The 20,691-nt window shown below is 46.1% G+C and overlaps 1 protein-coding gene across 1 annotated transcript; it reads right to left on the bottom strand.

Annotated features, from left to right (window-relative positions):
* Window positions 1–1,373: 1,373 nt before the first annotated feature.
* On the bottom strand, window positions 1,374–15,262 carry CBY2 (chibby family member 2). Its single transcript, XM_040620070.1, has 3 exons — window positions 15,233–15,262; window positions 13,993–14,118; window positions 1,374–3,122 (listed from the first exon to the last, which is right to left on the bottom strand). The coding sequence occupies exons 1-3, from the start codon at window positions 15,260–15,262 to the stop codon at window positions 1,905–1,907; spliced, it is 1,374 nt and encodes a 457-aa protein (XP_040476004.1). The 3' UTR covers window positions 1,374–1,904.
* Window positions 15,263–20,691: the final 5,429 nt, after the last annotated feature.

Genomic DNA, 20,691 nt, shown 5'->3' on the forward strand with positions numbered 1-20,691 from the left:
TGCTTCTTCCTCTCCCACTCCCCCTGCTGTGTTCCCTCTCTCACTGGCTGTCTCTATCTCTGTCGAATAAATAAATAAAATCTTTAAAAAAAAAAAAAAAAGAACTCAGGTTGGAGAAGACTTGTGTGTGAACGAGGAAGGGGTGGGCAGCTCCAAATACCGACATTCTGTGAGCTGCAGACTACTCAGGGGCTCAAAATCCCATTCATTGGAAGAAACATGGCTTCCAGCAGCAGCAGCTGCGTTTTTCAAAGCCACTGAGGTGGTTCCACTATACAGCAAAGTTGGGAACCTCAGCCCAACTCCCTCTATAGTCACCCAAGCGTTCCTTTCAACCTCTTGGTTCTACACTCTGTTCAACTTTGAAATGAGAACTGAAGCCCAGGACACTAAATTTTGAGCACCTGTGCCTCCCTCCAGTAAGCCTAATAGATATCTGCCTCACCACTTACATCCAATTGGGAAATGTAAACCATGAGGAAGCAGAGGGCACCCGGGAATAGGGAGGTGAGCCTAGAGCTGGGGAGAGCACAAGCACCCCTTGCCACACTGGGTGAACAGCAGGGTAACATAAAAAGAGATTTTGAGATCAAATAAAATTGGGCTATTCTGAGTTTACCAAAGTTAAGCAGATTTCTTCATTGCAGGACTTCTCAGATCCTTCAAGTTGGAGTATGATTCTAAATCTGCCAGAGGGGACTGTAACAGCATTTCTCCCCATGGAAACCTTCATTTTCTCAGAGCATGTCAAGGACTAGTGTTTCAAAGAATATACTTAGAGTAATGTTGGGAGTAGGGGACATTTGGCAATATCTGGAGACACCCTTGGTTGTCACAGCTGAGGGTTGGATAGCTGTTACTGGCATCCAGTGGACAAAGGCCCAGGGGTGCTGATAAACACCCAACATGTAGGCGAGCCTCCCACAACAAAGATTTACTGGCCCCAAGTGTCACTAGCAGTGCAATGGAAAAGCCCTGGCCTCGAGTGACCTCTTCTCCCACAGGCTGCCATCCATGCCATAGCTTCAGAAATGGAAGATGATGAGAGAAAAAGACAGACAGGAGAGAGAGCACAAGAGTAGGAGAAAAAAGGAAGGAAAAAAGAAATAAAATGAGAGAGGAAAAACAGGTAAGAATGAAAGAAGAGACTTGGGTGGTACAAAAGAAGACAGATTCATTAACTGCCAAAACTTAGAAGAGACCAAGATGTCCTTCAGCATATAAATGGATAAATGGTGGTACAGTCCGACAGTAGAATATGACTCAGCACTAAAAAAAAGGAGCTATCAGGCCATGAAAAGACATGGAGGCAACTTATAAGTATATTGCTTACAAGCATAAGGCTCCAAAAGAGGACGTCTGGAAAAGGCAAAACTGAGGACACCGTGGAAAGCTCCGTGGTTGCCAGGGGCTCAAAGAGGCAGAGCAGAGGATTTTTAGGCAGTGAAAATGCTCTCCTACTATAATGGTAGATACATTTGTGCAAACCCATGGAACGTGCAGTACTGAGCATGGGCCCTAGTCGAAAGCGTGAGCCCTGGGTGACAATGGTGTGCCACCATAAGCTCCTTGGTGGTGACACTGTCCCACTCTGGTGGGGGACAAGGATCGCCGGGGAGGCCATGCCGGCATGGGGACGGGGATCTATGGGAACTCTCCGCACCGCCTGTTCCATTTAGCGGTGAACCCAAAAGAGCTGGAAAAAGGAGAAAAGAAGCCAGAGCAGCACACTGGTGTTAACGGGCCCCAGCCTCCTCGTGCCTTTATTACTGCTGCGAATTTAGGAAAGCTGGTGATTCTGCTCCTCAGCAGGCACGAGCCGGCGGCTGACGGCCAGGGAGCCAGCCGGAAGGCGGGAGGTCTTCTCTGGCCAAGTGCTCCATGCCCAGTGCTCCTCGGAGGCCTCAGACCCTGCTAGGCTTCTTGGGGTCCTTGCTCTTGGCGGGCATGAAGGCGTAGAGCTCCTCGATGAGCATCTCCATCCGGGCGGTGACCTCGGTCACGGTGTCGATGACCAGCTTCTGCTGCAGCTTCAGCTTGTTGTTCTCCCACAGGGCCTTGTTCTCCTCCTGGAAGATCCGGTGCTCCTCACGTAGCACGTGCAGGGCCCTGTTCTCCTCCTGCAGGAGCCGGTTCTCCTCGCGCAGGATCTGCAGGCTCTGGTTCTCCTCCCGCAGGGCCTGCAGCGCCTGGTTCATCTCTCTCAGCAGCTCCAAGGACTGGCTCCCGTCGGCCAGGCCAGAGCCGGCCTTGACCTCCTCGTCCCCGGAAGAGCCGGACAGGTTGCTGACCATCTGGCGCAGGACCCGCAGCGTCTTAGAGTCCTCCTGGGGGGTCGGGGGCCCCTTGGACTCCTCGAAAGGGGAGGAGAGGCCTGTGCTCTGGTCTGGCAGCAGCCCAGGGACGTGAGGCTCCTCATGGGGTGAGGGGACGGGCTTGGGCTCCTCCCCAGGGCCGGCCTTCTCCTCTGTCTGGACCCAGTAGGCCTTCCGCTGCTCCAGCAGCAGCTGCAGGGCCCTGTTCTCCTCCCTGAGCAGCTGGAGGGTGCTGTTCTCCTTGCTGCGGTGCATCGGCAAGGCCGCGTCCTTCTTTACCACCTCCAGGGCCACGTTGTCCTTGTGCAGCAGCGGCGAGGAGGCCCTGCTCTCCTCCCGGCCCAGCGTGGCCTTGTGCTCCTCCCAGAAGACCTGCAGGATCTTGTTCTCCTTGAGGAGGGTCTTGTTCTCCTCCCGCAGGGCCTTGTTCTCCTCCCGCAGGGCCTTGTTCTCCTCCTGCAGCAGGTACTCCTTGGCCAGCCTCTTGTGGTGCAGCTTATGGTGGAAAGAGGAGGAGGGAGAGAAGTAGGGGGACTGGAGGCGGCAGTTCTCGTTTACCCACCGCCCGTCCTGGAAGACAAACATCTCATCGCTGAGCTGGACGCGTGGAGGGTTATAATCCAGCTCGAGGTCCGCCTGGGAGGTGGGGCGCTCCATGGGGTCCAAGGGCACCGAGGAGAAGCGGTTCAGTGGGTAGGAGTGCTGGCTGACCACGCGGCGGCTCAGTCTGGGCAGGGCGGCCTGCCGGGCACAGCGCGGGGCAGGGTACAAGTTGTGCAGCCTCAGGAAAGGCTCGGCTGTGCCCCTCTGTGGGAGAGAACAGGGAAGCCCAGAGTTAGTGAAGGAGCTGACGCCCCAAGGCTGCTCACACGACACCCCACAGTTAACTCAGTCTGATGGTCCCGCTTGGCCCAGGGGACCCTTTTGCATTTGGCCTCGTGGAGTCCTCTCAAGGAAATGCAACTGATCCTCATTAGTTGCAGTGGTTCTGTTCTGTAAAATTCCTGCAAACACTGAAGTCACGAATACTAAGCCATTGCTCCTATGAGAAATGTAGCGTTAGGTTCCTGCCAGCCTCTAGCCACAGTTCTGTTAACCAGTCAATACATAACCTTGTATTTATAGGTATTTCTGTTGAAAGACACCTTATTTAGTGTGTATTACTGATCCATTAACACTGAACTTTAAGCCAACAGCACTGTCTCTCATGCCTGAACAAAGTATATCTACCCCATGTTTTCTCCATAAGGCACTGCATACCTTCTTTCATTTAGACTAGGCAGCCCTTCAATATACCGGGGGGGGGGTGGCATTTGAAACCATGAAATCACCTAAAAAAGCACAAAAGGTGTCAAAAATGTGGCACTAAATAAACGGTGCAAAGGACATCATTTTACAGTGTGAGAGCAGAAGAAAGGCTCCTACGTAGAATGTGAACATCAGAGGTGACTGGGTGACTCAGTTAAGCATCTGCCTTCTGCTCAGGTCATAATCTCAGGATCCTGGGATAGAGCCCCACATCAAGCTCTCTCCTTGGTGGGGAGTCTGCTTCTCCCTCTGCCTGCCACTCTGCCTGCTTGTGCTCTCTCTTTCTGTCAAATAAATAAATAAAATCTCAAAAACTACATTAAAAAAAAGTAGAATGTACTCATCAGGTGACTTAAATTTTTCGTCACTCTGTGCACATCTGTAAATGACCACCAAAGTGCCACAGGGATTGATCGGGTGGTTACAGATTTCAGTGAGTGGGCAAACACACAAATACGGACTTCATGAATAAGGGCAATCACATATATATTGTGCAGGTTGAAGGCATTGACTTGGAGTCAACAAATATTTTGATTCCCAGCCCCACTATTTTGTCAGTTACAAGAATATGGCAAGTTGTCTGCATTTCAGTTTCCACATTTTCAACTTGGGAAAACTACATCTACTACCTTTCCTCACAGAGCTATTTTTAGGATGAAAAGAGATAATGTATGAAAGCATGAAACGTGGGCTCTGGCACACTTTTGTCACCTTAGAGGAGGAACAAACATGCTTCTCAATCGACCCCAGCTGCAGAGCTGTACCCACAACGGGCACGGGCAGAGCAGCAGCATGAATCACTCCAACAGACACCCAAATCCCTGTGTCCAAAATAGTGGTGCTGTCCATCAGCTGAGTCTGCTCCCTTGCCCCATTCAGGCTCGTCCTTCATTCTTAGCTACCCTGAGTCTGTCCTTCCAGCAGCCCCTTTTCATATCCGCCAACATAATGTTAGGCTCAAGGCAGAGTCCAGTGGGTAATTTTGGACAAGAAGGGCACCATCACAGACATATCATTGAGCAGTGAGAATTCAATGTGTGGTAATGAAGACAGCAAAGGACACCAAAGAATTCATGAAGAGGAAATCATGATGGTGGCCCATACATCTCAAGACCATCATATAAAAAGGGGATCAGAGCCCCAGAGCTTAAATCCAATAAGCCAGTAGCTCTTATTCTTTCCATTATAGAACAATCAGCTGAATCTGTTTTAAATACAGGTATCTTTTTTTTTTTTAAGATTTTATTTATTTATTTGAGAGAGAGGGAGAGAGCATGAGTGGGGAGGGAGGGTCAGAGGGAGAGGGAAAAGCAGACTCCCCACTGAGCAGGGATTTGGATGTGAGGCTGAGATCATGACCTGAGCCAAAGGCAGACACTTAACCAATTGAACCACCCAGGTGCCCCTTAAATGCAGATTTCTGAGTTCCCTACTTGTAAGACTGTTTCACTTGGTATGGGTTATGGTCCAGGAATCTGCATTTCCAACCAGTTCCCTCAAGCAATTCTGGCTGCAGGTGGTCAGGACAGCTCTGAGTCAGCTAGAATGTGCAGTTTGCAAAGTTGGAGGTTACACCAGGGTTAAAGACCAAGATGTTAAGACTGGGGGTCACAGGAATTCTCATCCTGGTCCCTGGAAACTCTCACCCTCTCTGAGACCCAAATTTTTTTACTAGTGAAGACGAGAGAACCAGACTCCCTGATCTTAAAGGCACCTTCAAGGGGCACCTGGGTAGCTTCATTGGCTGAGCATACAACTCTTGGTTTCGACTCAGGTTGTGATCTCATGGGTCGTGGGATTGAGGCCCATGTCAGGTTCTGCACTCAGCCAGAATCTGCTTGAAGATTCTCTCCCTCTGTCCCCCCCCCACACACACACGCTCTCTCTCTCAGTCTAAAATAAATAAGTAAATCTTTTTTTTTTTAAAGACACCTTCCAACATTTAAAGTCAATGAAATGCACCCATAAAATGGAAATAAAAACATGCCTTGTTTGGTGCACCACACCGTTGTGAGGATTGAATGAGATAACGATTGCAAAAGTGTTTTTAAAACTGCCAAGTGCCATCGAAACGTAAGGTATTGTTATCAAGAAATGTACGTTTTGCTAATGGAAGAATTCTGAGGTGTACTCGGAAAGTGGTGAACAGGTGGTATGTGTCCTAGAGTAGAGGCAACAATTGCAGCAATGAATTTAAATAAAAATTGGATCATGATAGCTACTTCTAAATACTACAAAAGCATTTCATCTGAAGTACATTACAATGCTCTCCAAATATCAATGCCTCATTTCTTAGGTTATTTTCACAATTTTACAAATAGAGAAGATAGAAAACAAGTCAGGTTATCTGTGTTATATATATGGGTATAGAGGGAAAATATAATTTGCACGGTGTATCATGTTGGCTAGAATTCTTTAAAACCCAAAGAGCTAGATAAATAGAAGGCACGGTTCTATGCTATTAACTTTGCAATAAGCACATGTCATTAACTTTATAAGGATGTGCTTAATCTTCTAGAGAGTGAGGGTACAGGGGCATTCTGCAATCAGAACCTTATTTACTTTAAATAAATCCAGTCTCCATGGTTTTCATATTTCTCAATTGGGAAAGCACATTGGCTCTTGTGGCTGAAACTGCAACCAGAATGAATGTCACTGTGGGCAGCGCAGCCCATTTAAGATCCCTTGGTCCCAGTTTTCTGGGAAGATTAGCCACAGTCACTAAGGAGCAGATCATGAAAGGTCCTCTCCCTCCAATGCAGGCCTCCACCACAGCAGGATCTCGCTCTAGAAAACATTACTGTGGAAATGGTGGCTTTAGTCAACAGTGTGGATCCCAATCTTGAGAAGAAAAAGGAAGAAGGAAACAAGTATCGAGCTCCCATTTTGTGCCAGGCCTTAAGCTGAGCATTCTGCACACTGAGTTAATTTAACCCTCGCAACACTGACTTAATGAAGTCTTGCTATTATTATACCATTTTACAGATGGAGAAGCAAACTCAGAGTCGAAGTTAAATAACCAAAGCAAGTTCACCCACTAAAGTCACCAACCCAGTCCTGGATGCCTGAACTTACACGGGTGAGGCACACACCCAGGAAATCGCCATGGATTTAACAAAGGACTTGCAGTAGTTAGGGGGTGAAGATAGTTTTGTGTTAACTTCGTATTATGGAAAACTTCAAACATACACAGAGAGAGAGGGAAGAGCCCATTAAACGTCACGTACCCCTCACCCAGCATCAGCAGTTACCAAGTCTAGGCCACGCGCGTTTCATCTGTACATCCACCCAACGCTGCCATCATGCCCCCGCCACTGCGTTCTTTTAAAGCAAAGTGTAGACATCATGTTATTTTACCCAGAAATACATTTATGCATATCTTTTCGACAAAGTGTCAATACCATTAACAATGATCACTTAATATTGGCAAATATTAAGTGTTCAAAATTCCCCAATTGTCTTATTTCTATTTTATGACTATTTCATTTCGATCAGAGATATGCATCTTGATCCAACTGAGCATCCAAAGATGAATCACTAGTTCTTTCTACTGTTGATTACTGTTTAGAGTATCCATGATGGTCTTTAAATCATCATATCCAGCTGCTTTCATGCTGCCTTGGGTACCCAAGTAACTTTCGACTGTCCCCTCAGCAGAAATGCACTAAATAAAACCTTACCATGTGGGTGGCGGATCACTAGCTATGAACAATCTGGATACTCGGGCCCTTATCCTTATGCGTGCTATCAGGTGACCTTGGTCACATCCTCTGTATAATGAGGGGTCAGTGACATGATCTCTAAATGTCCTCTTGCTCTAACTTTCTCTGGTCCAGTGGATCCATATTTATAAATGGGCACCACTATGGCCCTAGCAACCCTCTTTACCAACCTTAACGTCCTGTCCCATTCTATAAGTGGTCGGTGCTTCCCACACATGCCATCTCGGTTACATGCCCACAGCACCCGATCCAGGAAGTATTGACAGGCTAATAGGTCCCCTTTGCTTCCTTCCCCAGAACCCAGTCCTCCTCTCATGACTAGTCCTGTATCTTCCCTCCTGTTCCCAGACAGGACTGAGAAGGAGGTCAAGTCCAGTGTTGCCTCATGGCCTAGTGTCTTAGATAGAACACAAAAACATTTAAAAATTCTTTAACAGTCATGTATTTATTTTAATGGTTATTAGAAGAATATACCTGTTTTTATCAAACCCACAATCCTACGGATGAGGTTAAAGTAAATCAGCACCTTCTTCTGAAAGTGAGATTTAAGGGAAAATAACAAATATCCAGGCATTTCGGAGATGCCAGGAATCATGATTAAGCTCTAAGACATGACAAAATGCTAAGACAAGAAAAATTCTTTCTTTCCCCAATTTCAATCAGATTTAGCTGGACTTAGTCCTTCAAGAAAGGCTCTTTCTTGTATGGCCTGAGTGGCTCAGTCAGTTAAGTGTCTGCCTTCTGCTCAGGTCATGATCCCAGGGTCCTGGGATCAAGTCCGCATTCGGCTCCCTGCTCAGTGGGGAGTCTGCTTCTCCCTCTGCCTTCTGCTCCCCCTGCTTGTGTGCTCTCTCAAAATAAATAAATACAATCTTCACAAAATAAAATTTAGTAAAGATTGAAAGAAAGAAAGAAAGAAAGAAAGAAAGAAAGAAAGAAAGAAAGAAAGAAAGAAAGAAAAGAAAAGGAAAAAGAAAAAGAAAGACAGACTCTTTCCTGGCCTTGTGAAAACTCCCCACCCTAAGTCTATTTCCACTCTGAATGTTCTTGCACCAATTCGCCCTCCACATTTATGTTGATGAATCAACTAACATTAATTTGGCATCTGGTCTCAGACCCTGCCTCCAGGGAACTTTCAGTCACTTTGAAAATTCAGTGAATAGCACCAGTTATGGCTTGGTGCAAATGAGGGAGGTCAAAGAGTAACAGGCTTTAATGTAGGCTATAAGATATGGGGCAAAAGGGACCAGACATCACAAAATCCAAAAAGAGTCCGGGCTCTATACTGTATGAGTGCATGACCTTTACAAAATCATTTCATTTCTGTGCCTACATTTCCATATCTAGAAAATGTAGATGAAAACATGATTCAGAGCCACCCCATATGTTTGTACAATGACCAACTTTAGAGGGTGCCAGTCACAACTGCTGTTGCAGTGCACAACCTGTACAACCAACCACAGCAATCTTCCTAACATCTGCCCTATTTCTTTCAGGGAGTTTGTTGTGGAGTTCAAAAATGAAAGGAGAATATGTGACATTTTCTTTGTTTATAGAGAGCTACAAAGATGATTACTGCAGATTCAGAAGAGAAGATGCTTAGATTTTCTTAAAGGAAGATACATAGAACAAGAAAACGGAAATAACACTTACTATGACTAATGACTATTATGTGATGATATGCTAATTGATTTCCATATTCTTATGTAATATCTTACAGAGAAGAACTGCCAGGTTGTACCTAGGATCACATAGCCAGCAAGGGGGAAGAGCCAGGGTTTAAAACAGTGTATCTAACTCCAAACCACACACTCATTCTCGCCCTTCACAATGCCCTGATATTTTATTTTGCATGTGTTGATATCATTACTTTGCAGTGGTTCTCTTCTACCCTGTCCCATCTTCTCCCCAAACGGATAAATTACAGTACTCTAAGGACAGTGACCTGTCCCTTTTTTATCTATTTATTTTTGATATGCCTAGCACACTTCACATACAGTGGAGGTATAATGAGTCCTTGCCCGTGAACTAATCAACCAAAATGCACGGAAAGGTAAGGAAGCAATTAGATTGAACGATGTGAAACCATTGACACTGTAGCCCACAAAAGTGGTGATTTCATATGACTTAATATATTTGGCAGATTTGGTGAAGTTATAGCTTCATTTCGATTTGTATTTTTAAACTGCACAGCTGTTACTGTCTGGTGGAAAATCTATAGCAGTGGGGCTTTCCTCTGTGAATTCCACAAAACCCTAGGTCACTCTACGTAATCCTTAAAGGAGGCTGCCCCCTGCGCTCATGCATGCTGGTTTCCATGTCCCCATATTGAAACTATAATCCAATGAGGGTAGAGACCCCAAATTCCCAGCAGCTTTGGGCTGAAAAGTTCCATTTTTGAGTGCCCTTGAGAGAGTCACTTCGATTCTCTGAATGTCACCTCTAAAATAAAACCTAAACATAGCTGCTCTGCCTACTTCCTGGGATTGGGGCGAAAGGCCAAGAAAGTGGTAAGTAAGCAGTCATAAAGACCAAACAGTTGACCATTTCTGCGGGTAAGGCATCAATATTCCTGCCCTAAAGCACTAGAGCAAATGCTAAATATATTTATTTACTAAAGGGCTTTCCAAGGAGTGAGCATGTGAGCTAGGCAGACACATGAGGTATAAAACCCCAGGACTTCTCAGCCTATGTTGAAGCCAGCCCCTTCTCAGTAGGTCTCTTCAGCCAATGGTGTCATTTCATGGGCTAAGCAAATCTGTCCTTGATGTCCTTGAGGCCTAACAAGATGTCTGGGCCTTTCGAGAGAACTATGAAAAGTTCTTCTAAGCCTGGGAGGTAGAGCCTCTGGCAGCACGATACAAGCTCCCAGAGCAGCCATGGCCCTCATTTCCCATGGAGGAAAGATTGTCTCTTCCCTGATCTATGGGAAATGGCCTCCTACAGGGATACAGAACCAGTAGACGGAAGAGGAAAAGCTTGGCTTCTTTATGAAAGGATGGATACAAAACAAGGATGCATGCCAGAAGGGGAATACAATAGGCCATGGGCTCCTCAAAGCTTTCCATCACCTTGTTAGGAAGACAACCAAGAGACTCTGCCCTCAGGAGCACCTGCTCACTGTTGTAACCTAAGATGCTTTAGTGCCAGGGATCCAGAAAGAGGCCTGGGCACAGACATCTCCCTCACAGAGCCTGAATCCCACCTGTGGATGGGAATCCCTCCTTAGCATCAGGCCTGGCCCTCTCCCTGGCGTCTCCTTTTTAAGTACAAGTGGTCCTGCAAGGAAAATGCTTGAAATCACCAACTACTGAGTGCCTTTGTCCATTGGCCTTGTGCCAAATGGAGAGCATGGAGGAAGAATGGCCAATGGGGCGGGGGGGGGGGGACACAAGGAACAAAGGGGAAGTGATTAAGACCAAGGTCTCTAACTAATACTGTGGAGTTTCTAAGGAACAGGACTCTCTGAGCGGGACCTTCCGGGATGGAGTTCTGAGGTTGGTGGTCTCCCATCTAAAGTGTTTGGGGAGGACTGGACACTAACTGGGCAAGCTTAGCTGACATGCTCTAAAGTTCTCTCCACTCCTGGAGAACTATGGCTACCACAGACCAGAAGAGATGTCTAAACGCCCCAGTAAACTCCAAACCTATTCACCCAAGTTTTTTAAACACCTACTTTCCCAACATTACAGAAGGTTATAATCAGAGAATATTAGCCATCTGAGGTACTGTTCAGGCATATGAAGCTGAGAGGCCCCAGGGTGCTGGAGGGAAGAGCTGGGTATGCTACTAATTTCGGATGAGGGGATGAGGCTGAGTCTCATTGTCCCATTGTTAAATTAACTCAGCTGCCTAGTACCACGATACAGCCAATGCTGGTTTTACTAAATGCTAGCAGGTAAGAGGATAATTCGCAGGTCAATGTGATTGATTTGGGGAGAATTATAAAATTAATAGCAATAAGGATAAAAATGTCACCATATGTGATAGTTTTGGGTAACTGTTTAACACAGGATCTCCTGAAATCCTCCTAGAAGTTACTCCAACTGGGAGAGAGGTGGGGATTGTTAGCAGACTCCATAGCTTCTCGTTCTTGAAGAACAAGCCCAAAGGAGAGTGAGAAGGGGAGGCCTGAGCGGGGCATTGGAGGGTGCTGTCGGAGCTCGTGCTGATCTGCTGTGGCCCCTTCTCTAAGGATCCAGCCGTAAACAGTGCCTTCATGAGACTCACTGAGAGCACTCATGGGAGAGCGAAGGAAGCCTGGGAGAACGGAATCATTATGTGCAGAAGCAACCAGGTCAGCTAGCTGGGGCAGGAAATAACCTTGATGGCTGGCAAGTGAATGCGCTGTTGGGAAATAGATCAGAAAACAGAAATATTTAATGTGAGAAGAAAAACTGGAAATCAATAATACCAAAGACCTAAGGGTGATAACAAATAGTGAACCACAGGTATTTGCAGTGTAACTGAGAAGCCCAAATGCCCAGTATGATTGGGAGCTGGGAAGCCAGCGGCACTTTCTGGAGACGCAGAAATGGATGAGCTCGGTGCCAGAATGAAGCAGCATGTGGTAAATACATGCAAGGGGCTTAGGGACAGGCAGTGAGGATGTGGAGAGAGGAGGTGCTATTTCCTAAAAGCAAGAGAACAGACAGAGAGAGCTAAGATGTGACCTGGCCCCATCAGGTGGCATATGCCTACCTCATGGTGTAGTGGAGAGAATGGATGCTGGCCTGGGTTCCAGCCCCTCACTCCAGCTCTGCCATTACTAGAGAGGCTGCTGGGATTCCCAGTTCCCAAGCCAGTACAATCCCTGCCACACACTAGCATGGCCCAGTGCCTGTCACATGGTCAAATCAGTGCTCTGTCCATTTTTTTTTCTTCCCCTTGTTCACCAGGTCAATCCTTTCCCCCAAGCCATGCATCATCTCATTTGGGGACGTCTAACAAGTACACTGGTCCCTTCACAGTCCTGGTGGTGGCACAGTCCAGAGATACCCGTGCCCCATCCCCAGAGTGCCAGCCTAGAGCATCCTGGCAAGTGTCTGAAACCTGGTCTATGACTTGGGTCTCCTTGGCAGGTGTACCCATGAGGCCACATCTGCCCAAGTAGGGTATACACTCTGTGCCCTCTGTGCCCTCCAAGACCCCCCCAGCAGCACCAGGTCCTGCCGTGCAGGAAATGCCTGGCCCCAGAACCACCTGGAGCCTTCTTAAAGCACTCCCCAGTTTGTTCCCCTTCTCTCCTCCGTCCCGCTGTCCTCTTTCTGGGAGCTAAGCAGGGAGACTTTTTCCAATCTTTCTATCACATGACCACTATTTCAAATCCTATTCCCTCCTCCATCCCCAGCCCCACCCCCAGGTTGGCACCCTCTTCCTGTCCCTTAGTGATGCCAAGATTGATCTTTGTGGGCTGTGAACAAACCATAGGAGCAACACCCACCCTCAGGGCAGCAGAGTGACATGGCATTTCAGTGGCAAGAGTAAGACCTAAAAGGAAGGTTCCTGGAGCTATAGGAACCCTGTGGGCAAGCCATCCCGTCTAACTATCAGGACAAAGTTAGCTTATATTCTAGGCTTCATGAGCTGAAACTGATGAAGTGGCTGCACCTTATAACAAAGTTATAAGGATAATGTGAAAACAAAGAGCCAGAACGTTCATACTTGCCAGGATTGTTACAATTATCTCCACCTATTGAAAGAATGCTGAAGGTCTTTGTTGTAATCCTGTTCTTCGGAAAATCCTTAAGAGATGGTCTTAGAAAACATATATGTAATTTTATTATATGTATTCTATGTAATTATGTAGTTATATATTATATATGTAAGTATATATTAAATATACACGTTATAAATAAATACATGTATGTAGGATGCCCACAGGCACTCGATCCTTTCCTACACATCCCGTATCTAGCTTTTAGGTAGTTACCTCCACATTGGATTCCTCCAGCCTACATTTCAGCCCCTCTGGTTGTACAGCCATGATCTTCCAACAGGGCCTTAGGTGACTCTGGAAAAGCAAGGCTACCCCCTTTATGACATAGCAGCAGGAGGAACAATCCAGTCAGGAGATCCCCGCCAAGGAAACGGCTGCTTAGGAGACCTGAGGAGGAGACCTGAGACTCTCCAGCCTGTCAGGACTTCATCTGTTCACTGGCCTCCCTCCGGAGTCCCCCTTCCACTCTTGTCTTTGGTATACAGCAGGCCTCAATTCTCTTGGCACCTCCAAATAACCCTGTACCTTTTGGTCCAGGTCCTAGGCTTTCCACTCTTGGATTCAGCCATATGCATTTGGTTCCAAGTCCCAGTTCTAATTCTCCCCCCGAAATCCGGAGTGGTTGGTTGTACAACAGCAAGCACCAAAAGATCAAAGTCTGGGAAGAGTGGCTTATTTCAGTGTCATAGATACTTTAAGTGGTATGAGGGCCGGAAGGTCTTACCAGGTCACCAAACCCACCTTCCTCATTTGAGGGATGACAAACCCAAGACCCAGAGCGGCTCAGTGAACTCCCCCTTGGCACAAGGCTGATTGGCAACTAGAGGTCCTGACTACTCTGCTCATTCTACAGTATCTTGCTACAGTTTTGAAAGAGGAGGGCTATTCTGGCTACAAGAAAGTGACAACCTTCTGTGATTATCCCTACCTGAGGTAGAACCACATTGATTGGGATTTCTAGGCTTTCAGATCTGGTATCTCTTTTTCTTGTAATATTTGGCCTCGAGTGCTGTGGAAAAGAGAAAACAAGACAATTTCTGCTTCCCAGCCCATCCTTTGAGCCTCAATTGCTCAACCTGAAAAACAGAAGACTTTCTACTCACTTATCCCCTCTTGTCAACTATGTACATTATGAAAATCTGTGTCTGAAAGAATGTGGAGATGGTATCTGACAAGATGCTGATCTCTGGACAGAAATTCAGCAGGTATTATAGTTGGTATAAAAACCTTCCCTAAAGTCTTTGGAGCAGAGATACCCATATTCCCTACCTTTTCTAAGATTATAACTTCTACCTCAAGTAAAAAGCCATACCAGTGTTAGGTGCCAGGTATAGGTCCTGTGCAGGAGCTGGTCACCAAAACACTCAGAACATTCCAGAGGTGACATCACAAAACAATATGGTGTTTTTCAGGGCTCATGGTCTCTCTGAGCATCACAGGTGGGAACAAGGCATCTGACGGTCAGGAAGAGTTCACCCTGGTTGTGTCTACCTGGTCAGTCACGGTCAGTGTGACACACAATAACCCAAACATTAACCCCTTGTTTGTTCATCCTTGCTGCTATTCCCATCCCCACTGCCTGGCTGGGCTGAGATCCCTATCCTCTCTCTAGAGCTAGCATCTTCTACTTGGGAGTTGTATCACTCAAGAAGGAAGAAACCCAAACTGAACTCATTCCAGACTAAGAGAAGATATGGAGTCTGAGATATTTTCTGACACCAACCAATTCTCAAATTCTCTGAGGCCAACCGGATCTCCTATAATTCAATTCTGACACAGTCTACCTGGAGTTGGTGTCAGGTCACCTTAAAGGGCTCAGTCCCACAAGACGGTCCCCACTTCAGATACCAGACACCACTCCCAGGCCACCAGTATTTCTGACTCACCAGCTATGAAAGGGGGGCTCCCACAAACCCCTCCTCAGCTTTACTAATTTGCTAGGATAGCTAACAAAACCCAGGAAAACACCTTACTTACAATTAGTCTTACTACAAAAGATACAACTCAGAAACAAATGGAAGATGCTTAGGGCAAGGTGTGGGGAGAGAAGAACACGGAGCTGCCACATCCTCACAGGTCCTACTGCCCTCCTAGCTTCTCCAAGTGTTCACCAACCCAGAAGCTCTCCTGACCCTACCACGTGAGGGTTTTTATTGAGGTTTAATTACCCGGTCATGGTTGATTAAATCATTGGCCATTGGAGATGGAAAATTTCCAGCCCAACCCCTCCCTTTCCCGGAGCTGGAGGGGTGGGATGCTGAAAGTTCCAACCCTCTAATTACATGGCCCATTCCTCTGGAGACCAGTGCCTATCCTGAAACCATCTAGGGGCCACCAAGAGTCACTGCATTAGCATAAACCCAGGTGTGTTCCAGAAAAGATCCTTTGACCACTCAGGAAATTCCAAGGGTTTTAGGAGTTCCATGCCAGGAACTGGGAACAAAAACCAAATACATGTTTTTATTATACTGCATGTAGAAACTGCATTAAGACCAGAGTGCTGACGTCTGGGCTTCGTGAAAGGGGCGGCCCTGCTCCCTGGCCTCAATTCTGTCAAATCATTTGCCTCTACAGACTGTTAAATGGGAGCCTTCTTCTGTTTCCTAAGCCTCTTATTAGGCAGAGAGCTCCAGTTCCACATTATGCCATTTGTGGGGGAAGAGAGCAGTGGACCAGGCTCAGCCAGATCCAGGGACACCATAACTGCCCCTGGAATCTTCCACACCTAAATTACAAGCAAGCCTTGCTTTAAGAAAATCCAATGTACAAGAATTCAAAGATACATGTATGGCAAAACCAAGAAGGTAATTACACACATCGTCAAAGAATTGATTGCTCACTTCCAGCAAGTTCAGTTGAGGCCCTTCCTCCGACAGAAGGTGCTTCTAGGGCCCAGGAGCATGAGCTCTGCCCCACAAGGCAAGGTCCTTCCCAGAGAAAGGAATCTGCCAGTAAGCCTGATATGTTTTATTACTATTATATATATAATAAATCATTCCTATTTATTACTTTCATTTGAAAGGGGAACTTCTCCAAGTGTTTCTTTTTTTAAATTTCATTTTTTTCATTGTGGTCATAAACATATAACAATAAATTTATTATCTTAAGCATTTTTAAGTATACAATTCAGTAGTGTTAACTATATTCATATCCCTGTTGCAAACAGATCTCTGGAAGTTTTTCATCTTGCAAAATTGAAAGTCTAATTCCCCCTCCCAACCCTTGGCAACCACCTTTCTACTTTCTATTTCTGTAATTTTGACTACTTTAGACACCTCAAAGGAGTAGAATCACACAGTATTTGTCTTTTCATGACTGGTTTATTTTACTTAGCATAATGTCCTCAATGTTCCTCCACATTGTGACAGGATCTCCTTTTTTAAGGCTGCATTATATTCTTTCGTATTTATAGATTATATTGTCTTTACCTATTCACCTACTAATAAACATTTGGGTTGTTCCTACCTCTTTTTTTTTTATTTTAAAGATTTTATTTATTTATTCGACAGAGATAGAGACAGCCAGCGAGAGAGGGAACACAAGCAGGGGGAGGAGGAGAGGAAGAAGCAGGCTCATAGCGGAGGAGCCTGATGTGGGGCTCGATCCCGCAATGTCAGGATCACGCCCTGAGCTGAAGGCAGACGCTTAACCGCTGTGCCACCCAGGCGCCCCACGGGTTGTTCCTAGCTCTTGGCTATTGTGAGTAATGCTGTAATGAGTATGCAAATATCTCTTCAAGATCCTGCTTTAAATTCTTTTGGATATATACCCAGAAGTAGGATTGCTGGATTACTTACAGTTTTATTTTTAATTTTTCGAAGAACCGCCATACTGTTTTCCCAGAGCTGCCGCGCCATCCTTTTACATTCCCATCAACAGCTCACAAGTGTTCCAGTTTTTCCACATCCTTATCAACACTTGTGTTCTGTTCCTCCAACGGTTTCTAGTGGTTAACTCTTGTACTATTAGAAGTTTTCCCTTAGAGATGCATCTCACAGAAGCACCTGCACCTGGGAAGTCTAAACAAAGAGGGAACTCGCTGTGTTCATTTCCTAGGGCTGCCCAAACAAAGGACCGTGAAATGAATGGCTCAAAACAACAGAAATTTATTGTCTCCCAGTTCTGGAAACCAGAAGTCAACATCATTGGCAGGACCTTGCTCCCTCTGAAACCTGTAGGGGAGTACCCTCCCTTGCTTCTCCCCTGGCTTCTGAAGGTTGTTCACAGTCCTTGCCCCTCCTGGATTTGCATCTACAGCACTTGCATCTCTGCCTCGGCCATCACAGGGCCTTCTCCCGCCGTGTGTCTGCAACTGTTCTCCTCTCCTTATAGAGACCCAGTCATTATGGACAAAGGGTCCACCCTACTCCAGTATAACCACATCTTCATCACGTCTGCGATGATTCTATTTCCAAATAAGGTCGTATTCTGAAGTATTTGGGGGTTTTTACTTCAACATACCTTTTGCGGGGTGGGGGATACAATTCAACCCATAACAGAAGCTAACATTAAACTAACGAGCACCAACGCCATGCCAGATACATTCTATGTGCTATTTTATTTCATCAGAGTCACTGGCACATATGCAAGTGCTCCCACCTTGGGTTACAGCCCACCCTTGGGGACCCTAAGATCATCGCCCTGGCCCATCTCCAACAGGTTCACCTGAACCCCTTCCTCCCACAGACGATAGCTCTAGCACCAAGAAACACAGCTCTTCCCTGCAAGGCTCTTCATGGACAAAGGAATCTGCTAGTAAGCCTGGTGTATTTTATTATTATTATACATATTACATATTATTTATATTTGTTATTATTTTCATTGTGTGATTTTTGCCTGCTCTCAGTCACCCTGCCTTCTCCATGGTTTTGGCCACCTGGCCCCTAGTGCATGCAGTATGGTAAAATCCTTACCCCAGCCCTGTCCTGAGGCCATATCTGCAGAAAGAAACACTCCACCCTATTTAAGTTCCTCTTGGCTTTCTACTGTGACACTCCTCCCCAAAAGTATACCCACGATCGCAGGGGAAACTTAAGGAATAGTTCATTCCTAGAAAGGAAGTCTTGCTATTGGACGATCACAAAAACTCCCAGGGTCCAGATGATGGTGTAAATCATTCGTTTTTCCATTTCAGTGCCAAGTGGTCCAGCAGAGTCCTCCTCTGATGGGTGTCTGGGAACCCTTCTCTTTGTGGGCTCCCTCCCTCCTCACCTCTGCCTTAGTCCTTTCCCTTTCTCTTCTCAGAGGCGTGGCTCCAGGTATATCTGTGGCTGACAGCGATGGCTCTCATGGCGTGACAGTGACTCATTATCCACTGTTATCTGATCACAGACCCTCCCCCCATCCTGCGAGGGGGTGTGTTGAGGAAAGGGAAGAAAACAAATGGACACATGGACTGTCCTACCACGTTAGCATAAAAATAACTTCTTTTATCGAACTCAAAGGAAGGGCACAGATAACAATAAATGAGGGTGACGGGGAACATGGGTGGCACGGTTGGTTAAGCATCCAACTCTTGGTTTCAGCTCAAGCTGTGATCTCAGGGTCTTGAGATCAAGCCCCATGTCAGGCTCCACACTCAGCACGGAGTCTGCTTGGGATTCTCACTCTCTCTCCCTCTGCCCCTCCACACCCCCTCCAGTACTCGCTCTCCCTCTTTCTCTTTAGAATAACTAAATAAATCTTTAAAAAATAATAATAACTGAGGATGCAAATAGCAAGGTCATGGACGCTGGCATCAGCAGACTGTGTGCAGTTCTGGAGGCCAAGAAATAGTTAACTCTCTGTCTTAGGTCAGTCTGCCACAACAAAATGCCGCAGACTGGGTGGCTTAAACAACAAATACTTATTTCTCACAGTTCTGGAGGCTGGGAAGTCCAAGATCAGATTTGGTTCCTGATGAGGCCTGCTTTCTGGCTCGCAGTCAGCCACCTTGTCACTGTATCCTCACGTGGCAGAGAGAGAGAGAGAGAGAGAGAGAGAATGTGTGTGTGTGTTCTGGTCTTTCTCCCTCTCTTATAAGGACATTAATCCCATCCTCAAGACTTCACTAAACCTAATTGCCTCCCAAAGGCCAAACCTCCAAATACCATCACACTGGAGATTAGGGCTTCAACATACAAATTTTGGAGGGACACAAACATTCCATCTCTATGCTGCATGACTTGGGCAAGTCACCCCGCCTCTCAGAAGCTCAGTTTCCTCATCTCCAAAAGGAGGAAATTACATGTAATTTGAGATAACATAAAAAAGCTGACACTTAGCAAGTTCTCAATAAATAATCACTCCTACAAAATTGTCTTGCTCTCTTTGACTTACAATCGCAAGCAGCTGACACACAACTGGTGCTGCCATTAAAAAGTCTTGACACTACAGCTTAGCGAAGGCTCTATGTTTGCCCATTTCAAACAGGGCCATCCTGGTACCGGCATCTACAGTTGCTCATTAGCTGGGCTCCTTCCTCCTCTGCAGAACACATGTATCCATGACCCAGTATTGAGAAGCTTCCAGGAGATTGCGCCACAAATGCCTGTTATTACTCAGATTAGCACCGTCATCAATCATCCACGTTCCGTGAGCATCCACAGTTGGTGGACACTATGCAGAACATGGAGGTAGACATGCCTCATGAGTTTCTAATCTAAACAGACAGGTAGAGTGGAGACAAAGGAAAGGGCAAGCATGCATCGGAGTCTCTCCAGGCTTTCCTCACCTGCAACTGTCGGATGATGAATCACAGAGAAAAATTCAGCAAACAGGAGGGTCCATTAGAGAGCACAGGGGCCCTCGCCCTTCCTTGAAGAGTCATAGAAACTGCAGCTGTTGGTTCTGGAGTCAGAGGTGGACAAGGAGGGGTACTTTCTGACCCTTCTCTCCTCATTTGTGGAGAAGGGGATGGAAAGTTGGATGTGTGTAGTAAATTAGCAAGATGCCTGTCATCTCCAAATTGCATGACATGATTGCAAATGTGTTATTTTTGCTACATAGGGCAGGGTAGCTCTACTTTGGTGCCAGAAATGCAGCCTGAGTATAGCGAGGCTTTGGGCCAAGCTCTTTAAGGGACAGCTGGGGGCCCTCACCTTTTGAGGAAGCAGAAGACAGCAGCCAGGAAGTGCAAGAAACACTGCTAGTAAGTCTATCAGGCAACAGATAAAGGTCAACAGTTGGAAAAATCTAAGAGGGAAGGAAGTAGAAAAATTAAATGGCGGCTATCGGGGCCACTCGTTGAAGTGAATGGCTGTTACTGCTAGAAGAATCACTCACATGTGTGGGAATATTGAAGGAAACAATAGAGATACAATGCCCTAGAAAGGAGGATAGTTGGCATTCCAAAGTTCCAAAGATAATCAGGATAAGGAAATCCTTCTTGAAGTCAGAAAGGAGATCATGTGCCTGAATGATCCTCTTAAGTAATGTTGCTAAAGTTGTGTGCCATCCTTAAAACCAGACTTGCCTTCTGAATCCAGGAGCTGCTAGAAATTCCCCTAAGTCCTGATGATTTCCTAATATTAGTCCATTTGTTCACTCCACCCAAGAGAGAGGCTCTATCAAAAGACATCCTATGGAAAAGACTTTCAGTTTCTAAGAAATTCTCCTTTATTTTGGAAAAAGTCACACCTAAAACTAA

This window comes from Ursus maritimus, unplaced genomic scaffold, assembly GCF_017311325.1.
Source record: "Ursus maritimus isolate PB19 unplaced genomic scaffold, ASM1731132v1 scaffold_10, whole genome shotgun sequence".
NCBI lineage: Eukaryota > Metazoa > Chordata > Mammalia > Carnivora > Ursidae > Ursus > Ursus maritimus.